Source organism: Ambystoma mexicanum, chromosome 13 (genome assembly GCF_040938575.1).
Source record: "Ambystoma mexicanum isolate Mex_15411 chromosome 13, UKY_AmexF1_1, whole genome shotgun sequence".
Lineage (NCBI taxonomy): Eukaryota > Metazoa > Chordata > Amphibia > Caudata > Ambystomatidae > Ambystoma > Ambystoma mexicanum.
In genome coordinates, this window is record NC_090938.1 from 206,317,095 (window position 1) to 206,341,494 (window position 24,400).

General features: G+C 47.3%; 1 protein-coding gene across 2 annotated transcripts in view; it reads right to left on the reverse strand.

Annotated features, from left to right (window-relative positions):
- Positions 1–24,400, reverse strand: part of CELSR2 (cadherin EGF LAG seven-pass G-type receptor 2) — a 449,058-nt gene that overhangs the window by 106,602 nt on the left and 318,056 nt on the right. For both annotated transcript variants that reach the window (XM_069633658.1, XM_069633657.1), the window contains exons 9-15: positions 20,195–20,361; positions 17,474–17,662; positions 17,127–17,240; positions 8,508–8,682; positions 6,473–6,614; positions 4,551–4,671; positions 2,597–2,780 (exon numbers count right to left, since the gene is read on the reverse strand). In XM_069633658.1, coding sequence (XP_069489759.1) covers positions 2,597–2,780; positions 4,551–4,671; positions 6,473–6,614; positions 8,508–8,682; positions 17,127–17,240; positions 17,474–17,662; positions 20,195–20,361 — 1,092 coding nt within the window. The remainder of the gene's footprint in view (positions 1–2,596; positions 2,781–4,550; positions 4,672–6,472; positions 6,615–8,507; positions 8,683–17,126; positions 17,241–17,473; positions 17,663–20,194; positions 20,362–24,400) is intronic.

Consider the following 24,400-nt stretch of genomic DNA (forward strand, 5'->3'; position numbering starts at 1 on the left):
CCAGCTCGGGTTGCCACCCAGTAAGTGGGATTTAATAACTCTTCATTCTAAAAATCATATCCTTCTGAAGAACAAAGAATACAGTGTTGCTTACCTCAAGGCATTACATAGATGTGTGATCCACAGTCCTCTGCACCCTATTCTCAGAATCAAAATGTTTTTAGTTTTAGTGATCTGCTAGTCAGGATTATTTGGAGGAACTGATACAATTCCACAGTTATAAACATGGAAGTCATTTCCTTTTAAGATGTTTAAACAATGAGTTTAAAATGTTGTGAGTAAATGACTTTCATGAATAAGTAAACAGGTGATGTATATACGAAATCCTTCATCTTCAGACAACAAAGAAATCAAATGTGTACGCTTCTCAAACAGATCAGCACCTGGATGCCTTTGGGCTTAGTGCGCTTTACAAATGTAAAAATAAATAAACTGGACAGAAAGAGTGAAGAACAATTGACTATGAGCCACTTTGAGAGTATGCCTTTGGCCCCACATCTGGAGGTGATATTTTAAATATGAGGCGATGGAGGGAGGCCTTTCACCTTTTTGCCCCTAAACGAAGAAGTCATTTGCAAAACTCAGGGTTAGAGATCTGACAGACTTGCTCAACTAAATCAACAGTGGGGAGGATTAGTGTTGTACTTTAAGGGATGACTACAGCTCTTTGAGTCCTGGGAAGCTTATAAAATCATGTAACCTCGACACTAAGATGATGTATTAGTTGGAGTTAAAATGTCAAAACTGTGTTATTTGGCCATGGCAGAATTGTTGGTGGTGGAATTGACCATAGTCAATTTTGCCGCTAAACCAATTTTGCCGCAGACAAACTGCACAAATGTATGCCCTCAATGCATTCACCACTTACCTTTTGCATGTCTGATTCCTTCTGACCCTGCAGCGTCAATTCCATCCCTGATACGCGGGTCGGATAACGCAGGGTCCACTTTCCTCTTTTTTTCCCCGTCCCCCTGCCTCTAATCCTCAGGAAGCGGGGGACACCCCCGCTACCACCCAAGGCCATCAATAGCAAATATGAGGAGCGCAACTCCCGCTCCCCATGTTGAATAATGATTACCGAATTTGATTGAATTTAATTGATTGAATGGTACTGGCCGAATTTGGCCAGATCTACCATTCGATCAATTAAATTCGATCAAATTGGGTAATACCAAAATGTCATCTAGACAAGTTAAAAAAAATGCATGCAAAACCAATTTGCAAAAATACAGGGCCTCTGGCAACCCGACCAGCCATTATAAAATAGGGCAACTAGTGACTTTCAGGCAAGAATACAGGATCATTAGAGACCAGCATGCATTATATAAGGCCATCAATGACAAACTGTATAGTACAGGGGCATGATCGAGCAACAGCTTTAGAGCAGGACCTTTATTGACCAAGGTGCAAAAATAATAGGAAACTAGTGTTCCACCAGTGTAATACAGGAATAGTTACTAGTGACCAATAGGCATGAATACATGGCAACTAGAGACCAACAGCTATATACCAGGACCTTTAATGACCAATGTGCAAAATAATGGGCCACTTGCGAGCAACGGGTATAATGCATGCAGGGCTACTAGTGACCAATAGGCAAGACTATAGAAACCAACATATTTATTATAGGGCCACTAACGGCCACCAGGTACAGCACAGGGCCAATATCAACCATTCCGCTATGGAACAGGACCTTTAACCCCTTAACTGCGAGGCTATTATGCAAGTATATGCAAAAAGGACGAGCATACTCGTCCTTGGCACTTTTGACCAATGTGCAAAAATAAGGTCCAGCATTTTACAGGCCACCTGCTATCAATGAATACAATCAAGAGCCACTGGAGCCAAATGTGCAAAATTACACAACGTTAAGGAGACTCCGCAGGTTTGTAATTTGTGAGCTTTTCACAGTTAGGAGTTTATCAATTTACAAATATTGATGCTTGCATATTGAGTTAGTTGCTGGACACTTGTTGCCCACTGAGTTTGATATGCAGGTGGAGCTTTTGTTTTTAATGAAGGATTTTGGTTTTAAAGGAAATGCACTGTGTGGGGCTGTGGCACACAATCTGGGCTAAAACCTCTGGCTAGTGTTGGTTGCACGGCGGGGGAAGAGGGTGTGTAACACCTGCTCTGAAGGTTCATTTACTAAATGATTGACTCAAGAAACCGTGGTATCGCTGCTATGCTCTAATCTAATGGAATCTGTAGACCATACAATTTATTTATTATTTATTTTGTCATTTGTATAGCGCACATAGCCCGGCTGGCATCTAGGCACCTTGACTAGCTCTGTAGTGTGGGTGTCTTCTATACAATAGCGGGCTCTCTAAATTCTTAAAGGGGGAGCGCTGGGCTTTCTTTGGTCCCATCGCCGCTCCGCAGGAACTCTCAGTAAGTATGGAGGAAATGGGACGGGACGTAGTATATACACATTAGAAAGCAGCTCTCTCTAGCTCCCATATACAGAAAAATAAATATGCCATCCAAATAAGGTGCAATTCTGACAGCCTTGAGATCTTCCCATTCTCTGCATGGCTTTGGGGATGTCAATTTCTTGTCAGCCTTCAGGGTACATAGCTATGTTGATTCAGACCTTCACATCCATTGGAGGTGACCTCTGCGAAAGGGTTGTCACAGCGGTCGCACTGCCGTCCGATGACACCCGGCTTGCACTGGCACTGCCCACTCTCGGTGTCACAGGTACGCGATAACGACCCGGTTGGATAGCAGTCGCACAAGAGACAACGTTCACTTCCCATTGGCCGGTAATGGTTTTCCTGAAAAAGAGGGAGCGGGAAAAAGATGCATCATACATGAAAGTCATCGGGGAAAGAATTGTGGCTCCCCAAACCCAGAACACAGTGTAAGAATAACAGGTTACCACCCTCCCTTACATTCCTTCAAAGATTTACCCTTAAATCAGAGTGGAGAATGTTTAGGCATCTAGAATCAGAAACAGCTCACCTGGAAGGCCCATCACTCAGCCACTTCTAGCAAGAAGGCTATCATACTGTGCATGAAATGTGCCGCAACCAGCCACCCCCCCCCCATCACTGACTATTATCAGTCACTCTTTCAATAGAGCTCACCTCCCACATTCCCCACTTCACTGCCATGATGGGCCAGCAACTATCCTCACACTAGCTAGCCACATTGTCACACCCTCCATACCTCCTTACGAAGACTTCTCCCATACACAATACCACCACCACACACTCCTGTTACAAATCCCACAGTGACTACAGCCATTAAACCATTAATGTCCATCCACCTCATGCTCCCAAGCTTTTCATGGTACACTCATGGAGAAACAACTAATCACCTCTCGCACCAACATGTTGCCAGCTACTGACACCTATCAGCCACCCCCATCACAGGGCCAGCCCCCTGGCCCGCTACTCACCCAATCCAGTAGCCGCTTCTCACTGACATTCTATGCCTCACATAACGAACAACTGCTCATTTACATCACTGTCAGAATCTTCCCACTTACTCAGCTTACTCTACCACTTCTTGCTGCCCAAATCACTGCCACCTGCTGCAGGAGACAACCTCGCCTAAACACCACATCGCCGCCCTTCAGGCTGAAAGGTGCACTACCACCGACTTACTAAAAGAGCTGCTCTTCACGTCCTATCACGCTGGTATATACTATCTGCTGCCCGACACACCCAGCCTTGTCTCATTGTCACTCACAGTGTAAAACTCTGACCCGCCCCTACTCACCACCCACAATTATAATTCATACACTCTACTCTTAATAACTGATGGCTCAGAGACAGCTTTGCTTCTGGTCATGTGAACATTTGGCATTAAAATAAACAGAATGATGGCCTGGCCATGGGGCCTTGTGGCGTGGCATGCACCAGTTAGGGGGCATCTTGATTAGGTAAGGGGCGTATGCATCTGCCTCATTTGGCCCCCTGCCACCTTCTGCAGAGAAGGCTCCAACACCTGCCGCCTTCCAAGCCTATAGTCTGATAACTGGGGAGTGCCCGGTAAGGGAAATGTGTAGGGTGGATGCACCGAGGAAGGAGGGTAAGAGAAGCTGTAGGGGCCCAGTCTGTATGGGTTCAGTTCCCAATGGAGTCATTCGCATTGGGCAAAGTACAGATGTAATTACTGTCGCAAGCCCCAGTCACGGGGGTCTAGGATTCTGGTCCCAAGTTAATCACAAGAGTCAGACTGGGAACTAGACCCTCTGACACAGTGACATTGGGAGGGGTGAGGGGGGGCTGGGAAATAAAGGCCAATCGCTCCATTTGGGACATGAGGTCTTCAGCACAAGCAACATCATAGGTTGAACGTGATACTCACTACCTGGGGAAAGGGACCGGGGCCAAATGTCAACCCTGCTCCTCCAAGGTTATAAATAATAGGAGTTGTGCAGGGTTTGGAGTGGTTTGCGTTTGAAATAAGTCATTTGAATAGAACTGTGGGTGGAGGTTTTTCCAAATGAACATGTATCTTATGTGTCTTCTTATTGGTAATACTCTGCACCTCCTAGGTTTAGGAAAGCACACAACTTAGTACTGAACAGCACGCACCTTACACCGGCAGTCCCCGCTGGTCTTGTTACAATCCGAGTCGAAGCCTTTACCAACGTCACAGTTACACGGCCCACACATCGGGTGCCCCCACCAGCCACGCGGACAGGGCTGGTCAATCCTACCAAGGAAATTCACATGTTTAGAACCTGTGCAATCATGAAAGTGGATATGTAGGTATTCTTCAGATCATATTTTCACACGAGTTTCAGGAGAGTTACATTTCGTGCGAGTTTTTGGTGCAATACAACCCCAGTTTCACGAGGTTCCCAGTCTACTCAGCACCTGGAGACTGCCCAGCACTGAACAGGCAGAACTGGGCATCATGGTGTCCCCACTGCTAAGGCACATGACTAAACACTAATATTTCCTGAATAAAAAAGGCACAGCACTGGGCAACAATGTGTCCATAATGCACTGGCTCTACACTGGCCATCCAGGTTCCCTCTCTGGGCATCATTTCACACGACATGTCCATCACGGTCTTGACCCTTTCTCCTGCTCCACCTTCACACTGCCAACTTGTCTCCAAACTCCCTCACTTCTCGTAAGGGCCAGCCACTTGTTATACCCTGGGCCCTTATGGGATTACAGCACTTAGACCTGTGAGAGCTTTTTGCTAGCGTTTGGGGCTTGATTAGATGTGTTCAGCCCGCCCCCCGCCCCCAACACTGGTGTTGCCCCTTTCCTTTGAGGAATCAGTGGGTGGCCCACAGCTCTACGGGACGAGGCCTAGGAGTCGCCATTTTGCAATCAGGCAGCCCTGTCATGCCCGATTTATTCATGGCTTCCTACATACCACATGTGCTGTCTCGCCTGCCTCTGGACTGGCATTTTCTAGTTTTCGGGGCCAGAATAAACTCTGCAGTCTGCCCATGTAGGGTAAGTTGAAGCAAGCTGTCTGCTGCATGGGCAGAGTGCTTGCGCACCTCAATTCTGTGTGTGTGTGACACTTGCGGGCAGGACCTGTGGAAGGTATTCGTGTCTTATATAGTAATTCTTATGAAACCCCCATTCTACTTCCTTTTCAGCAGCACGTGGCTGGCACAAATAACAGATGCTAGGGAAGAGGGCTTGCAGGATTCCGAGCATACCACCACCGGGGTAGGCATCACAGAGCGGGTGTGCAGCCTCGCCCCCAAAGTCCTCTCTTAACCCACCTGCCAACCTCACAAATGGGACTTCACCGCAGTCCTTATGTGCCTGTCACAGCATTTGATCTGCATCTACACAACTACAGCACAGGGAGCATAGCATGCGTCTCCGCAATGAACAGATACAAAATGCACACCAAAGAATATTTACTAGCCATGTACTGCAAGAGACACCAATGTCTCTCACTGAGCAAACCCATCAAGGGGCACAAAGGTTCCCTGACTGCACAGCCCAGCAACGGGAACCACTGTATTCTCAATGCACAGGCACGGCATTACCTGGTTACCTTATGCTGTAACCAGGTATCCCGACTTTGCTACAATGATGTAACCTGCGATCTAACTAAGACACTTTCTTGTAACAGCGCCTCAATGCCTCCGGGTTGACAGTACGCTTTATAAATGCAAAAAATAAAAACATAAATAACGTCTCTCTAATTGAAAGGTACAGCAAGTGACGCAAAGGCACCTGTACAAGCATACAGGTACATTAATGGACATGAACATGCCCCCCCCCACCCCCCTGATCCCGTGTCACGCTTGGCTTCCATGTGTGCCCGCTGCACTGTTGCAGGGCGGGACACCTTTTGGTTCAAACCGAACAGCAACACATGTTTTGCCAGGCTGCAAACAGCTCAGATCGTACACACTGCCAGCAGTCGGAGGAAACACATAGAAAAAGGTGAAAGGGAGAACCATAGTTGAAAGCCAAGAGGGAGCCACTTGCCAGCTTTAGACTTCAGTAGCCCCAGAAGGGCTTGCACTTACTTATGCTCACAGTACGGGCCGAAGTAGCTGTGGGGGCACTCGCATGTGTATCCATGAGAAGAGCTGGGCTTACGGGCACACACCGACTGGTGCTCACACGGGTTCAAGGCGCAGACATCGGAGCACTGGTCACCGTAGTAGCCTGAGGACAGAAAGAGGGTTCAAAGTGCAACTGGAAAATGAGGCCATCAGTGCGGCAGTGGGGAACAAAGCTTTCACTACCCAAGATATAGACTATATCTCTTATTTAATACAAAAAAGGCAGCCATTTACTATAAAAGGCTGACTGCCACATTCTAATAGCCACGATTATCACTGTAGACAACAGTGGTTGACATTCCCAACTTTAGATAAAAGTGCTGTATAACTTCAATACATAAATATTAATTTTATCAATTGTCTAGGATTGGAACCTATGACCGCATGGTTTCTTACAACTCCTGGACCCAATGCATAACTGCACTGGGCTATTTGACCAGCCTGGAGAGTTTCTGGTTGACTTCTAGAGGTCATAATGTTGTCACCTTGGGTGAACTCATTAATGCCCCAATTAATTAACAGTAGTCCTCAATTCATAGGGCCTCATCACAAGTTGGGCTGTAGCCCTTAAATGCGGCGGTAATGGTATTACCGCCGCATTTAAGGGCTGGCCCTATCACAAGTTGGGCGCTAAATGGGCTGTTGTACCTCCAGCTTTTTTCTGCAGGTGAAAATCCCATTTAGTGCCCGGGTTTCAGCGGTATTACCTCTGGCTGCATTAGCCCGCAGTATTAGTGCCGAAAATGCCCCATTGGATACAATGGACCCAATGGGAATGGGGATTTACTGTTAACCCCCAATACCGTCGGACCAGTGGGTGCTAAGGCTATTACAGTCGGGCGGTATTACAGCCGGGATACAGCCCATAGTGTCCTACTCTTCCTCAGCACAGTCCTTGGTTATGGGAGTCTGAGCAGAAGGCACATGGAAGGCAGAGGTTTTCAGCGGAGGCAGCCCTACCATTATATGTGTGTGTGTGTGTCAGTGTATGTAGCAACAGGGACTTGGGCTACCCCACCTGTCTGGTTCTGGCCGGGTATGGATTCAGCACACTTTATACAGATCCCTGTGGGTAATCTGTGCATCGGAGAACACCCAGGTTGCTTTTCATACAATAACAATTTTATTCATGTGACTGATACAAATAGCATTACAAAGCTCTTGTCCGAAACCTTTTGTTTGCCCGTAATTACTGGGTAGTAATACACTCTTCAAGGCTTATCACATTAACCTTACACAATGGAAATTGGCATACAGTTTATGCAGTGTGAGGTTAGTACATCTGGTGACTTTCAAATGTGGTATGATTGTCTTCACAGAGGTTTCGGACGAGAGCTTTGTAATGCTATTTTTATCAGTCACATGAATAAAATCGTTATTGTATGAAAAGCAATCTGGGTGTTCTCTGATCCCCAAATTACCATAGGGATCTGTATAAAGTGTGCTGAATCCATACCCGGCCAGAGCCAGACAGGTGGGGTAGCCTAAGTCTCTGTTGCTACTATATTAGACTCCCTCATGACTTAGGCCCCCCTTACCAAAGAAGAGGGCCACACTACCCCCTTATATTATAAAGTGTGTCAGTGTATGTGTCCGGTTTTAGCATGAACCTAGCTTTGAAGCAATGGTGCATGCACACCAAGGGGATACAGTGCCAGGGAACAACAATAGTCTGAACACAATTAGCAGGATGTTACATTAGAATAGCATCTAGAGGAATATGGAAAAAAGGTCACAGTTTACATGGTAAGGGATGGCAGTTACTGATGGAACTGTGGACAGAGCCTGGGTAGGGAGGTTTTGCAGCTATGCTCCCACTACCACTTACAGTATTCAAGGTGCCCCCGATGAGTGCCATTATCAGATTTGGACCCCCCAAATAGGTTTGGATTGCTTACAAATCACTTTGGGCCAATCTTCCTAAAGCTTGTGGAGGACCATCCAGGCCAACCACTGAACAACTATGGATAAAGTGTGTTGTTAATTATGTCCTCACCAGGATCGCAGCTGCATGAGTGGCTGTCCCAGTCGTCGTTGCAATAGCTGTTGGTCGGACATGGGCTGGAGTCGCAGGGGTCCGGCACGCTGCAGCCACGTTCTACATTCACTCGCTCAGCCTGGTTGACGTTCAACGCTACAGCACTGGCTGATGTCTCGCCGATGCGCACTCCCTGCCGGGCCAACACAAAAAGATAGTGAGAGGGAAAGATACATAACAAAAGGATGGGCCAAACAAACGACATCAAATGTGTGTATGGGTGTGTGTGCGTGCGTGCGTGCATGTGCACGTGTGTATCCTTGTGCTCACGTATAGGATCAAACGTATAAGGTGTATCACTGTCTGCAAGTAAATATTGAAAGTATGTAGAGTGTGTGTGTGCATGGAATTGTGATTGTGTGTGAGATGTGAAGGTATCATGAAGTAAGACACAGACAGCACATTCACTTTTCTAAAATCAAAATAAAGTTCTGAGCTTCTTCTAGCCCCTGGCTTGCTTTCAAATTCTCCTGATGATCAAAACAATTCCAAAAGGCCTCAGAGTTCACTTCCCCAAGTTTAACTCCGTTCCAAAAGACCTTGGTTTTCCCTTCCCCAAGAAGGCAGTTTTCCTGCCTTCAAATTCACAATCAATTCAACTTTCATAGCTCTCAATATTACTTTCAAAAACACTTGATAACCTTTCAGGCTTTTCAATACTTCACTTGCCTTTCTTTTAGTCACTCGAACACGTGTTAGGCATAACGGCTTCAGCTTCTTACTTTACTTGGTTCACTTGATCTAGGCACAGTCGTCAGACCACACGTTCTTCCTATCACAGGTCACGGAACGGATAACCCTTGGCACTTTGTAAGGTTCATTGACTCTAGCTGGACTTTTTTTTTGCCAACACAGGTTTCCTTCCTGCATCTGTGTCATTAGTCCATATGCACATCTGTTTCACTTCTACAGTCTTTTGACTCTGCCAACACGTGACTTTCACTCTTCACTTTGTGATATTTCTTCTTGTCACCACTTTGCTTTCACACTATCATATAGTGCTTATCATTTGCTTTTCACTTGACTCACAAGCTCTCATAACTGGCATTCACTTGGTTTGTATTTTCACTTTTTTCGTAAATGCATATAATTTCCTTTTCACTCGTGCAGCATTTCATATATTTTGCATATCTTTTCCATAGTTCAATATTCAATAACTCAAAGTACTTTTCTGCTTCATCAGAATTCAATATTGTCCATTTGGTCTCCTGACCCATTCATTACATGCTTTCACGTGATCAGCATCTTCCTTTGTCCATGCCAAGCCCCTGGAGTACCACGGCATGAGTGTGATCCCCACTCTGTCAGTCACTGGTGTACGGCCGCTCCTCCCGGTGCTTTCGCTTTCCTCTGCGGCTCTATCTCACTCCCCTCTCTCTCAGAACACTAGCAACCAGCGCTCGCCTCTTCCGAAACTTCTTGCTGCTGTTGGCAGCATAGTGGAGACTTCTGTGTTCGCCAGCTCCAGCGGAAGACATGCGGCTCAGGGCTCTGCAGTGCTCTCAACCCTCTCACTGTCTGTTCTGGCCTCAGTGTCTTTCTTGCTCTTGTGCAGCAGACAGCGTCCTTTTCACCAGCCCCCTCTCCTGCCTGCGTCCTCCTTCCCAGGTGGATCTGGATATCTATCTGGATATCTCTCTCTCTCTGGGGAAGACTGGTACTAACCTACATTGGTAGGGGGAGGATAGGATGTATTTTGACAATTTCTTGATTTAACCAGAGGAGGTGAATGTTGGACTATCCTGCCCATATAATGAGGTGTTCTCACTATTGTTCTCTTCCCTGTTCCTGGATACTGATTTAGCTGAGGATTACATTGAAAGGAAGAAAGGGAGGGGGCTTGGCAGTACCCCATAAAAGCTTCAGGGACTGGAGGTTCATTGCAAAATGGAAACGGGGATACTGTGTCTTACCTAAGGACGCCTTCCATTTCCCAAATCTCCTCCACCCAGGTGATCCTCCCTCAGATATTCACCCCTGGAGTCGGGATCCAAGAACTATGGTCTTTCCCTGGCCACCTGAGCAGAGGATATTGGGGAGAAGGAAGTGAGGACGTCCTCAGGTTTCTCACAGAGAGAAGTTTCTATATATGAGGGGGAAATCAAAGCAAATGTGTGAGCAGAGTGTCATCGCATGAAAGGAAAGTCATTGTGTATAAAAGGGAGGTCCACAGTGTGGTTGCAGTGTTTGTGTGTATGTATGTATGTATGTGGGATAAGCTTATTGTTAGAGTGGAAACTAACTAAATGTGTGCTTGTGGGGGAGGAGAGTGTGTGTGTGGGGGGGGAGTGCAAGATATTCAGGGTATTCGTCCCTTCTCCCCAGTGGGGAGATGCACCTTTTGAGGCTAGGGAGGTGAGACCACCACTCAGCAAGACCCTCCCTAGCATTCCTGTCAAGTGGGACCTCACTGGGAGCGACTCCTGTAAGGAAGGCATGGTATCAAACAGTGAAGACAGACACAAGTGATCACGGTTAGGGTGTTTATTGAACGCCTATCTAATCCTAAAACTAAGGATGGGAGCAAGCAGATTCTCTGTCAAATTAAAAGGGCATATACTAATAAATAATAATCTCTCACTCACTCACTCACTCACTCACTCACTCACTCACTCACTCACTCACTCACTCACTCACTCACATATCTGTTTCCCAAACTCACTGGCTGTGTTGATCTTTCTTTTATCTTTGAGCCAAGGATGGTACCACAGTGGCTGCTACTTCTCTGCTACTCAATCAGACATTCATGAGGGCCCCGGTATTGCCGACACACAATACAGGATTCTTCCGTCTGGTTCCGAAGGTGTCTACAAAGTAATGGCTTTCCACCGGAAGGGTGAAGGGTATCTCCCTTCCTGTGTACCCTTCGTGGTTTGCCGTCTTTCGTCACTGGTTCAGCTGCCGTCACGGAACCGCTGTTCCTTCGTATGCTTGCCTCGCTCAGAGTGTGCTCTCATGCTCTGCCTTTTATCCATGTGGGGAAGTTTAATTCAAGTCAGGTGTGAATGGTTACCACCAATTGCCTGACCATAGTAGTGGGACATGTCAGATATATGGCCCAGGTGTGACTCTGTTTTCCCCCAGAGTGGGCTGTCCGTGTGAAAATGTTTGTGCAGGAAAATGAGGAGGGTAGAGTTTCCATATATCCCACTGGGTGGATGGGGTAAAGGTGTTGCAGGGAAGAGAGGGATACCGTGTCTCTCCATCAGGTGTCCACTCCCCAGAGACCCCTCACCCAGGTGATCCTCCCGCATTGATCCACCCACAGGGTCTGGATCCAAAGGCGATGGCCATGCCCTGGCCCCTGCGAGAGAGACCCCCGGGGACTAGTGGGTGAGACACCTTCTGGTTTCTCACACTCCCCTCTTGGGGACAAGGACTCCCATTCGGTTAAGGAACTCCTAGTCTAGAATACATTGGGACTCATTACGAGGTTGGAGGTAGCCATGCCGTTTATACCGGCATGGCTACCCCCAAACTCTAGTCCAGCTGGAATTACCAGGCCATTCTGACCTCGGCAGGCCCGGTAATTCCCCTTGCGCGGGACCCGGAGCCGGTACATCCCCATTCTGATTTGAGCCCCCAAAGGGCTAAATGGGAATGGGGAGGATGGTAGCAGCGGTACCGTTCCTAACGGTTCCGTTGCTACCTTCCAGTTCTGCTTGCGGGTGCCGCTCTGCATGCCTGGTCTGACCAGGCATGCAGAGCGGCACCCGCAAGCCTAACTCATAATGTGGCGGCATGGTAACAACGGCGCCGGTAGCACTATCGGCGCCGTTGTTGCCTTACCGCCACAATCGTAATGAGGCTCCTTTGTCTGTCTACATGAGAATTGTAAGGACTGTGGTTGTGACTTCACCAATTAGGGACCCTTCTTTATTCCATCTCTTTGCCTCCAGGTAATGGTGGCTCTTGCTTGAACTGCACAGTCAAAGAACAGCAACACAACACGTTTATCTGTGATACTATTTTGGGTTCACGAATAGTGCCATTTCTTCTAACTCGTTAGCTTCAACCAATGCTGGGTTTCATCTGAGCGCCAGTCAAGGAAGATGGACATACCCCTTTTTACTGTCATGAGGTACTTATGAATGAGGAGGAAGTTCCTACGCAGGGAGGCGAGTGAATCCTACACAGAGACGAACCTCTGCAGAAGAGCCGTCCTCCGGAGGCAGAGCCACGCCAGACCGCTGAGCCGGTAGTGGTGAGGGAAACAAGCCTAACACTAGCTGAACACTGGTGACCCATCTGACTAAGAGGCCAGGGTCAGAGGGAGAGGCAGAGATGGGGAGGCAACCGTTTCCTCTGGTGGCACGACCACAAGAAAGCTGTGACCGGATCGCCAGGGAGAGCACGAATCCCCAAACGTCAAGGCCGACGGATGTTAACTGCCGAGAGATGCAGTACCAGGGAAGCAAACGCTCCCACACAGAAACTAGTGCTGGAAGATGCAGATATGGCGAACCAAGATTGTGAGAACCTATGAGGTTACGGAAGTCTGAGAAACCTGAATGGACAAGTGGCCTGTACGAAGCAGAGCAAGAGAGATAGGAATACTTTGTGTCCAGGTTGGAAGAACCTATGAGGTTATTGCAGACTAAGACACCCGAATGGGAAAGTGCCCTGTATGAAGCAGAGCAGGAGAGATTGGAACACTTTTGTGTCCAGGTTGGAAGAACTTGTGAGGTTACGGGAGCCTGAGAAACCCAAACGGGTGAGCCTCCTTGTGAATGTCATCGACAGAGACACAACTCTTTGCCTACAAGCAGAGAAAGCCCACAAGTTTGCGGGAGTCCATGAGACCCGAATGGGCAGGAGCCCTGTGTGAATCGAATCACGTTGAGAAGCCTCAGAAAAGAAGCTGCCTCTGTGAATCAAAATGAGAGAAGTACGAATTCTTTGAGTCAAGGCTGAGAAGACCTCCAAGGTTTCGGGAGCCTGGGAAACTCGAATGGGCAAGCGCTCCTCAGAATCAGAACGAAAAAGATTCAAACACGTTGAATCAAGGTTGGGAAAGTCGACAAGGTTACGGGACCCCGAGACCCTAAAGGGGATAAGCGCACTGTGTGAAACTGCTTGATATCTATACAAAGACTTTGTATCAGGGTTGGGAGAACCAGCAAGGTTGCGTGAACCTGAGAATCCAGGGGTGGGCCAGCACCCTACGAAAAGTACATGAACTTAGAGCAAACAAGTCTGCCAGAGAGGCAAAGGCCTTTGCTGAGTCCAAGAGCCATGGACTTGGTATCAAGAGACTTAAATCCAGAGGAAACATACAGAAAATATTTTGTTTTAACATCGACGTCTGCCAAGAAGACGTGAACTGTTGTAACACATTCAAGAACTATTTTTCAAAGGGTTGGGCCAGGCAGAAGTCTAACCCAGAGACTTGTCCTGGGGTCTCCTTTTTGTTTGGTTTTCTAAAAGTGGTAGCACCAGTTAGCAATTAGGGTTCCGATGGAAGACTTTTAATTGTGGACTTTGATGAGTGCCCTTCGTTTTAATTTTGATATGTAGGGAACTTCCCTCATAGAAATAAGGTTAGGAGTTTTTCCTTCAAACTAATTTTGACCATATCACTCAGTTGTCTGACGACTCCTGATTCGTCACAGCAGGTTCACCGAGTTTGAGGTGTAAGGATCGGTGTGCAGGGAGGGTGCCTAGGTGCGAGATGGGCGACTTTGCTTGTGAAGATGATTCAATGAGAGTAAGGGGGGTGCCTTTGTGTGAGGTGGGAATCACTATGTGAAAGGATGGCTACCGTAAGCCGTTGTGTGCAAGGGGAGTATCACCAAGTGGGGGGGGGCGGACACAGTATATGTGACGGCTCACTGTCCAGGGGCATACAAGTGTGTACAAGACGCCTGTTCGGAGACACGTGCATGATTTTCAAACTTTTCATAAGGCAGTAAAGGAGATTACTGCCAGATAGAGCACATCGCAGAATGGGCATCATGCCTAGTTACATGGGAGTAGGGTAAGAGAGGACATGAAGGAATATCAGGTGTAGGCAAAAGGCCCTTCAGGGCTCAACAGTGTAGTTTTATTTTGCCCTCTAAATACCCTTTTTTTTTTTTTTTAATGGGAGCTCTTACGAGTACCTCTTTGATCAGCCCAGCCATCTGCAGTCTGCCGCTGGTCCCAATAAGAAAAACCATAGGCCCGAAACTAAATTTGATAGGTGGCTAGGAGGTTACCTGTGGTCCCTCCTTGAGATGTCCCTTCGAGCCTGCTAAGAGCCTGCTGTGCAGTGTATGTCACTGCGTATCACACTCTGGGGTCTGGGCTGACGGTGGTCCAATGGGCTACCAGCTTGGGTATTTTGGATTTTGAGCCAGGCAGCGCCAATGTGTCAGCAGCTGGCATACCGGTGCATCACCTCACGCCTAGCTTTCTGCAGGCCAAATGCCTCACGCCCTCTCTACTGGATCAGTCTCTATCATGTCAATTACTAGGCACCTTTGGCTCCCTGACTGCCCAGTGAAGAGGTCCTCTTCCTCAACCTCTGCCATGCGGCCACTAGCTTCCCAGATTCAGCCAGCAGGGGCACCATGTAACCTCTGAAAAATACCAACGAGCCTGGTATGGCTCTCCGAAATGCCCTGCTAAGAGGTGTGGAGCAGCAGGGTCTTGAGAGAAGGTCAGATCTCTGTGCTGACAGAACCACTCACCTCACTCCTTCCCTCTTCACAGCAGGAGTTACCAACCCTCAGTAGTTCTCCCCTTCCTGCCTAAAGTCCCGCTACATGTTCCGTGTGCCAAGTGATCCAAGGGCACTGCCACGCAGGGCTGTTTCCAGAAAGTCAGGCGCAGGTGGGGGAAGGGGACTGCTAACATGTTAGAATAGAGCAACCCACTGTGAGGCACAAGATGTGAAATTGAGCCACCATTATATTTTTCTTTACCCTTTAACCTCCATGATGTTAAAAATGTGCATTTCACATCAGGCAATCTGAATGGCTGTGGCTGTTCACAGTCACTCTCTTCCTATTGCCACACACTCTTATTTCTGATAGGGAGTTGCATGACATTCACCTCAAACATTCCTAACACAGAAGGTCTACAGCAGTGCCAATGTACTGAAATAATGGAACTGTGTGCTCTCTGTCCATATTTAGCCACAAGGAGGCATTCATGTGAGTCAGGGAAAGTACCACGCCACAAAGCAAGCCTGGTGTCCTAAAGATAATGTAATGCAGCTCCTTTGATCTGCAAAGGTCCAAAAACCCTCACTCGATCCTGATGACCTAGCAAACTACAGACCCATCATGAGCCACCCTTTCACTGGCTGTAGGCTATCAATTGCTGGCCAAAATCGACCAACTTGGCCTCCTCCGCTACTACCAATCAGGGTTCCACCCCAAATGTAGCAAGGAAACTGACACAAATCAGGTGATGCGCAATGCCCTACATCTTAGGGACAGAGATGACGCCTGCCTCCTCGACATTTCAGCAGTGTTTGACGCGGTCGACCACCCCACGCTCATCTCGATCCTCGCCACCAGAATGGACCTCATGGTTAAAGTCCTTGATTGGTTCTCCTCATATCTCGCCAACACTTTCCAAGCAGTCCAAATGGGGCAGTTCAGGTCCAAATGCCTATGTGTATCTTGTGGCGTGCCATAGGGCTCCATTTTCTCACCCATTATCTTCAACCTGTATATGGAGCCCCTGGGAAAGCTCCTAAATTACCCCAGCATCTCCATCCACCAGTACGCTGATGTCATGCAGTTGTACCTAAGGGTACTTGTTCTTAAGACCTCTCTCGTCTCCACTGATGCTTCGACACCATCAAGTTCTGGATGTCATCTGCCTACATAAAACACAACCACACTAAAATTGAGTTTGTCCCCTTATCGCCCCCCCCGCCTACAAATAGATCATCCAAAACTGGCTCGACAACATGAACCTAGACAGATTCCTCACAAAAGCTGACAGATTCAGCCAAATCCCTAGACTTCATTGTCGATAACGGTCTACCTCCAAAAACATGTGGCCAAGAAAGCCCAACCCGCCTGGCTCTAAATCTCCACACTTGGGAAAATCAAAACCTTCATCCTCCCTGCTAACCCGTATGCACTGATTGAAGACGATGTAGATGAACATTTGGTGGTAGATATGTTTTTTAATGCATTAAAAAGAGATATGAATAAGTATAATATATTTTGTGTATACAAGTGAAAATAAATGCTACTGATTTAATGGAAGATGCACTGTGTATTGAGACAAATGATTGTATAAATGTGTGTGGGCCAGGAGCGCAATAGTTCAAACTAGAAATTCGACTAATATTCACATGAGGGTGGGGTTGCCCACTTCCCTTAAGAGATGTTGTTACCCCCTGGTTTGAAGCAAGCCCCCTCATAAAAAACAGGGGTGACCCAGTGGATGGAGTGTGTTATTGTATGCCAAGGTATAGTATCGTACAACTGTAGCATGCACCACACACAAACACACACACACACACACACAATATGTCTACATACAACTGGTTCAATATCTGCCATGCACCATGTGTGCGGCACTGCATGGGATGTACTTGTAAGATACTGAAGGGTGTACCATGAACTGTCTCACCTGCATGCAGCCACGGAAACCCTGCTGGACCGCGCCTCCGTCACTGGCCACGCCTCCCACGCTCAAGTTGCGCAGTTTGATTCCATGAAGTTCGGCGCTCACATCCTCGACCACCTGGGGGGCAAAAGAGCAAAGTTTAAACAACTGTGTGCACAGAGAGTGCCTTTGGTCAGGACTGGGGGGCACTCTCAAACGTTCTGGGCAAGGTCCTATGATTGGGGCCACAGGGGAGTTCTGGCCAGGTGAGAGGTGCCTTGGCAGAGCTGCACATAGCCGCAGCATCCTAATGCAGGGGGCTGCACAGCTCAGATCACCACCACCCCCCCCCACTCTTTTCAATGCCGCACCTCATGGAGTCCGTAATCGAAGGTCATGATTGCCAGGGCCTGGGGCTCAGGGCTCTGCCGCTTCCGGCTTCTCATCTCCAGCTGCAGGTAGTGCCAGTCTCCGTCGTTCACCTTCACCTGGTCCAGCTTGAGAATCGACACGCGGCTGCTGGCACGATGGAGGGTCATCATGGCGTGGCCTTCGGTTAACTGCAATGTAGGGGCGATACAAGGGCAGGGAAGACAGCGGGTCATAGGTCAGTCTAAAGCAGTGCTAGTCAAACTTTCTTATGCTGAGCCCCCCTTGAGTACAAATATTGTTGTCAACCGTAACCCGCCCCCTCCCCGAGTAAAAATTGTGTTTTGGGGTCCCTGCAAAGCCGTGTCTGCTTTTATTTTCTATTGAAAGTGTCACCGCACTCACTTTTTGAAGAGCCTTGCACTCCCCCTGGTCATCCTTTGGGCCTCTGGGGGGGCAGGCCCATAGTTTGAAGGCCACTAGTCTAAAGCAAGCCTTGCTGTGACCAGCAGTTTAAGGGGGAGCGGTGGGGGGGACTATGAGATTATCTAGAGACCGTGCCCCTGAGATCAAGCCCTGCAGAAAATCCCCAACTGCATAAAAGTCCTATGCATTATCAGTGACATCACAAAGCAATGTAGGAGATCTTTCTGTACTCCCCCACTAGAACCTCAAAAGGAAACCAGCAAGAGAAAATGGAGGAAGCGCAGGTACAGGGCCTTCCACTCAGTTTGGAACTTACAATTTGAAGCACCACCGGCGACACCCACATAACTATGCCATAAAACAGGGTGTTTGTGCATTCTCGCTGTCTTGCTCAGGGGTAGGCCTAGGGTCTGAGCCCAGCAAAGGTTCTGCACTACACGGATGCTGGCTCTGTTTATTGCTGCTTTCTGTACAATGCCCTTTTCTGGCAATCCAGCAAGGTGCAGTATCTCAAAGCGCCAAGAAGCGACATAAAGTCAACAGGTTACTGCTTTAAATTCACCCAAAGAAACAGAAGGGTTTATGGTTTGAATCTTGTGAAAGTACATTCCCAGTTTTTGCCCACAAAACCACCACTGACACAGACCCAACTCCAACTGGGAGCTTTAAATACTTATTTTTTTGGGCAAAAGCGCTTGTATCCCTTTCAAAAATTGGATGAAGCCAGGAACGTGAATCAGATTTTAAAGACCATCGCCAAGAAGTAGCAAGAAAACCAAACTGCCAAGTAACCGCGATGCTTTGCAATTTCTTTTTGAGGTTCTGCTTTGAGTCTAGTCCAAATAAAAAAAAGGAAATTGTAACCTTGGTATTAAACTATTTAAGTCAACGCGAGAATGGGCACTACACGAACAAACAAATAAAGCGACAGATACACATAACAAGCTACGTCTTTTCCTCTGCTTTAGTAATTCAGGACAACAGTCACAGATGGCGTGGCCGCTATTTTAAATGTTAACATTCAAATTGGTTTTCGCCAATCAACATGAATGGTGAGAAGCGTTGTTCAAATCTGTCCTATGTCCAGCAGATGGCGCTGCCGGCTGTATCTTTTCCCCCAGGACTTGTTCTGTGTATTAGCGCGGCAGGTGCTGATGAACGTTTAAGAGTCAGGGGGGAACCGGAAGTTCTCCGGTTGTGTGTGATGGAGGAGAGCCAGAGGGTCTGAGGAGGCCTCAGTAGAGCAAGGCCCGAGGGTGGCTATCCGTAACTCACAACAACCAACTGTGAAAGCAGACTACCCGCACAGTGATGGATGCAGAGGAAGTCCTAAAGCACTCTCATCTAGGTGAAGAGGGGGGACCGAGGTAGCATTAGGACACAGGGGAAAGGTCTTGGTAGCAAACGCATTGGGTAGAGTTAGGGTGACCAGACGTCCGGGTTTTGCCGGGACAGTCCGGGGAAATCGCCCTACGTCCTGGGGTCTCAGAAGTTTTTTCATTTTAGAAGCCCCGTCAGGGGTTTGCATAGTTGGGTGGTTACAATAATTTAAATTGTAATTATTTTTCACAATACTTTTAGAATTTTGAAGTTGGAGGATTGGCGCGAACCCCCAACCTTTCAGGTACAAGTCACAACACTAACTGACTGTTCCACAGAGACTGGATGAGAAATGATTGTACAGCAAGCCATGTAATATCAATTAGAGCAAACGCCTGTTTTGAAGTAACATGCCAAGATTCACAGACAAAACTGCATCAATGAGATCATACACAATTTATAGAAAGGAGAAGTGCTGGAAATATGATTGGGTGGTGGTTGTGGGGGCGTGTTGGGGGAGGGGCGGTAATTGGTGGGCTTCGATGAGGTAGTCCCTCTGTTATGTTGTTGATCGTCTCGGTTTTCCGTTTTGGAAATCTGGTCACCCTAGGTAGAGTCCACCGCCTAGCTTTTGGTCCAGCAGAAGGGGTGGAGCAGCACGGCTGGGTTGAGGCTGGGTCACAGAATGGCGAATGCCTCCGTAACAAACCAGAATGGACTGCAGGCAGCGTGTGCTGCACTGGGTAGGGGTGGCCCTGATTGCATGCAAATGAAGGAGTGCTGAGTTGCTACAGTAAAGGAGAGGAAAGGCCTCAGTTGGAGTGAGAACTGAATCCAAGACAGACAACACACAGTGACACCAGTCTCCCATGAGGAGGGCAGATTATTTCACCATTGAGGGGCCTTCCGTGGGATGGCTGCTGTCCAGTTTGATCGGCCCCACTGATACCGGGTCCAAGCCCCCCATAGACACTTACCTGCAGGGTGATGGTGGAGGCCTGCTCAGCGGAAGCCCGCAGGAGGATGCCGTTTGGCTGACGGGTGCGGAACATCAGCCCAATGTGCCAGGGTGTGGTGATGGTGATGGCCAGGTTGTTCCAGGCGACCAGGCTTGAACCCATGAACCTCTGTGGACTTGCCATCTCTAGGCACCAAGAAGGACAAGAGAGAAGTAAAAAAAAAATATATACAAATACAGGTTAGAAGCATGCGCCCTGACATCCACACATGCCAGACATCTGATAGATATATATATATACACACACACACACACACACACACACACACACAACACACACACACAATTTAAGGGCATATCATTTTATTTAAACATGACCTAAATAGACAGTAGCAGCTACAAACAAAAGACATGTCACTCCGCTGTACACTGTCAACTTCCACAAGTTGGGTCGAGGCAGGGCACGCATTACCGCCTTACTCCAGCAACACTTAAAGTGCAATGCTAAAATTCAGTTTTGTGTACTGTGAACACGCTCGTCATTTCGTGAAAAGTGAGAAGGGACACCGGTTGCTGAGTGCCCCCTCGTCACTCTACAAAACCTCAAAATATTGTGTTTGGCTCTGTAGCTCTTTTACATCAGCTTGTGGATTTGGATCACTGTATTCTAGGCCCAAAATCATCAGGTGTTTAGTGCCCTGGTCATGCTCGCATGGGCAATGGCCTGTGGAAGTGTAAACAAGTCATGAATGTCCCTAGCCATGGAGAGACTGCCTTGTAAAAGCTGAAAATACTGGATCTTTTTGTAATTCCACCAGCCCTGGCCCTACAAGAGTAAATAAAAAGAAATCCTCTACGTGGAATTTGGTAATGTGATGGTAAAAACAGTGGATGCTTGTTTTATCCGCCTGGAGCACAGAAGGGAAAGCACACAGACATTCAGTGAATGTAAACACCCTTATCTGAGGCATCATTCGTTATCAGCATTTCTTATCCATCTCTCTGTCGAAATACGCAACCTTTCATTTCCTGTTCCTAGCTCATCTTCCGCTCCCATCTAGTTCATCCCCTTCCTGCCTCAAACCTGTCCGTCACTTCCTGCCCTTGATCAATCCAGAGGTACGGGAGCCGATGAGGGACAAAACTCCACCCCCCACCTTCATGGCCTACATCTGTTCATGGCCTCCCGACTGTCCTCTTTGGCTTAACCCTTTGGTATTCAGACATACCTCCTCTTGCAACCATTGCAGTCTTCTCCACCTTTCAGGGTCCCGCATAAGGTTCAGTTGCACTCATCTCTTCACACTGTTGGTCAGGCACACGCGTTTGTTCTTCGCTAAATTATCTTCTGAATGGTCGGAAATGCGATGCATTCCTCGTCCGTTTGTGTGTTGATGCTGCCGTGATTATAGAGCCTTTCTGGCCGATTAGCTCTAGTGGCTCGGCCAGGTATCACCAGTTTTCCTCATTTGGCATTGACAGACTAGGACCGCTATGCCAATATCAAGCTCTCTTTCCCTGCATGGTCTCCTCATATCCAGCTTCCCCTTGGCCTACACCTTGTCCTTTTGCGTTTCCATGGTGGTTCTTGTGGTTGTATGTGATCTGCTCGAAAACATTGAAATGAATATATATTTTTTTTTACTTGTAGATTGCTGCAAATAGATGCAGGAGACCACCGCCAAACACCCCCACCCCTCTTAAACTCCTTACAATAGTTATTCACCTAAACTCACCCCCCACATATATTTGGGGCAAAATCAATTTTTTTTAAACTCGATGAATTGTACTTCGATGAAATCTCCTGCAGCAAAAACTTCCTATCCCAGTTCTCGCTCTGATCTCTCATTTCTCTCTTCCCTTGGGACAGGGCCTTGTGGAAGTCGTGTTATTAGAGATGAGTACATCATCAAGTCGGCGTGGAACGCACCTGTGGCTTTCTGGGATTTTGTGGGATATTCACGTAGCATTCTGTACAGAGCTGGTTGGAGGAGCATACCCTCTATCTCAGCCTTTTGCGTGGTTTTCTTTCTTGAGGACTTGAAAAGTTCAGCTTTTCCATTGGCTTGTGGCCACAGAGGAATAATCTTCCAATGGCTGAATGCCAAATGTGCGGCCAGTTTCTAAAGAGTGGCCTGTTGTCCGATGTGATGACAGCTGGCATGCCCCATTCACTGAATATTTCATCCAGAGTTTGGCCAACTGTTCTGAAGTCAGTAGAGGGTTCGATTCATGCTTTCGGGAATCTGAAATATGAATCTAAGAGAAACAATCTGTAGCGTCCATCTTGTTGAAGGCCAAAGAAGTCTATAGCAACGGTTTGCCACACCTTTTCTGGGAGGGTCATGATTCGTCGAGGGAGGGGAGGGCTGGCTCTTGCAGTGAATTTGCATGTTTCGCAGTGTTTTATTGCTTCCTTAATTCCATAATCCACATAGGGAAACAACACTTGGTTTCCGACGATGCTTATTATTCTCAATTCGCTGTGTCCTCCATGTTCAAAGCCAATGGCCCATTTCCTTACAATCCTGGGTACAATCAGTTTCAATCCTCTCAGGAGTAGCGGGTTATGTGATGCTGCCGGTTCAGCGTGCATCCTTGACACACCTTCCAGTTCTTTCTCATTTACTTTGTGATATGATGTTAATGGAGAATTGAGACCTTACGATTGTTCTTTTTGAGCATTGTGGCCATTTGAAGTGTGTGGTCGTTTTGGGTTGTTGTGATGAGCATCGTCTTGGGGTTTATGGTGTTTATCTTGTGATAAAGTCACCTGGGAAATGGTCCCAAGGGCGACATTTCCCCAAATTTGACTCCCAAGAAAATCAAGCATTTTCCCCAAATATGCTACGACTGGAGTATATAATAAATGCGCGTCTCGAATCTCCACAGGATCCCTGGGGAACGCTTCAATCCATCCACGCTCCCAACACGGGCACACAGATGAGCGCCACAATTAGGGCACGTTTTGGAGTCCTGCTGAATTCTACAATTAAGTCTACCTCGCGGCTACCTAAGTTTAGGTGTCCACAGCCCAAGCGACATTACAGGTGCCTGGACCACCCCCCATCTCTACGCTCGTGGTTTTACTTACGTCCCACAGGACCATCTGAACATCCTGACAACATCGTCTGCCCTGTCCTGACAAAGGCCCTAGGAAGAAATTCGCTCACACAGCCCCCATATAGGGCCAACACCTGGTGTAGATGAATTTTCCCTTCAAATACAGTGTCACAAATGTTTACTGTCTCGCACTAATATATGTACTGTATACTTGCTCCAATTGTTTATTTGATATGACCCCTGTCGTTCCTCCTATGTATCGACATTAGAAACTGTATTATGTTTACTGTATAGACCTATGTGCAAGAAATTCAATTTGCCCTTGTTTTTTATTGTGCAAATTCTGATTGCTTGATTTTGTAATCAATGATGTTCAGCACTATACCTAAACTACGAAGCAAGTAAATGCTAAAAAACTATAAAAATAAGTTTTCTTGAAATTTAGGTGTGGTATTTGTATCTCTGTGTGAACTTTGAATGAACAGTAAGGGGTCATGGTTTTCACTTTGACCCATTCACTTGTATCTTATAACCATTGAGCCCTCCTGGGCAGAATAGGGTTGTTCCTCCAGGAGCCCTTGTAAATGCTAAAAAACTGTAAAAATAAGTTTTGTTGAAATGTAGGTGTGGTATTTGTATCTCCGTGTGTTCCTTCAGGAGCCCTTGTTCATATTTTTATTCTTAAGAGGTTTGAAGACTACGGTCTCCCAGCTAATAAGAGCAGTCTTGCTTGCTGGGCCGATGACTGGACTGTAAGAGCCAGTCTCCCACAAGGTTAGTGGGATGAGGTTGCCTTGCCACTGGAAGGCCTGTTTCTACATTGCTTACACCCATGGACTCAAAGCGATGTTCACAAAAAACAGTAGGATTTGACACTGACATTGAAATCAATGGTTATATCCAAACAAATTGATTTGTGGCTCTTGACTTCTGGTGGCAGAGTCTAAATCTAAGTGACCAAAATGTGGATAAGGGAACAAGGACCAAGGCTGAACAGCCGTAGGCGAGGGCTGCATGCCCTAAAGACCACTAAGTGGTTAATTCGTTGTAGAGTCAGTTGGTTCTAGTTTGAATCCAACAATGCTCAAAATATTCAAAAACAATGATAGTGTGTGATCATTTTAATATGGTTGAATAGTGTGCAGATGCCACTGGCCAATGC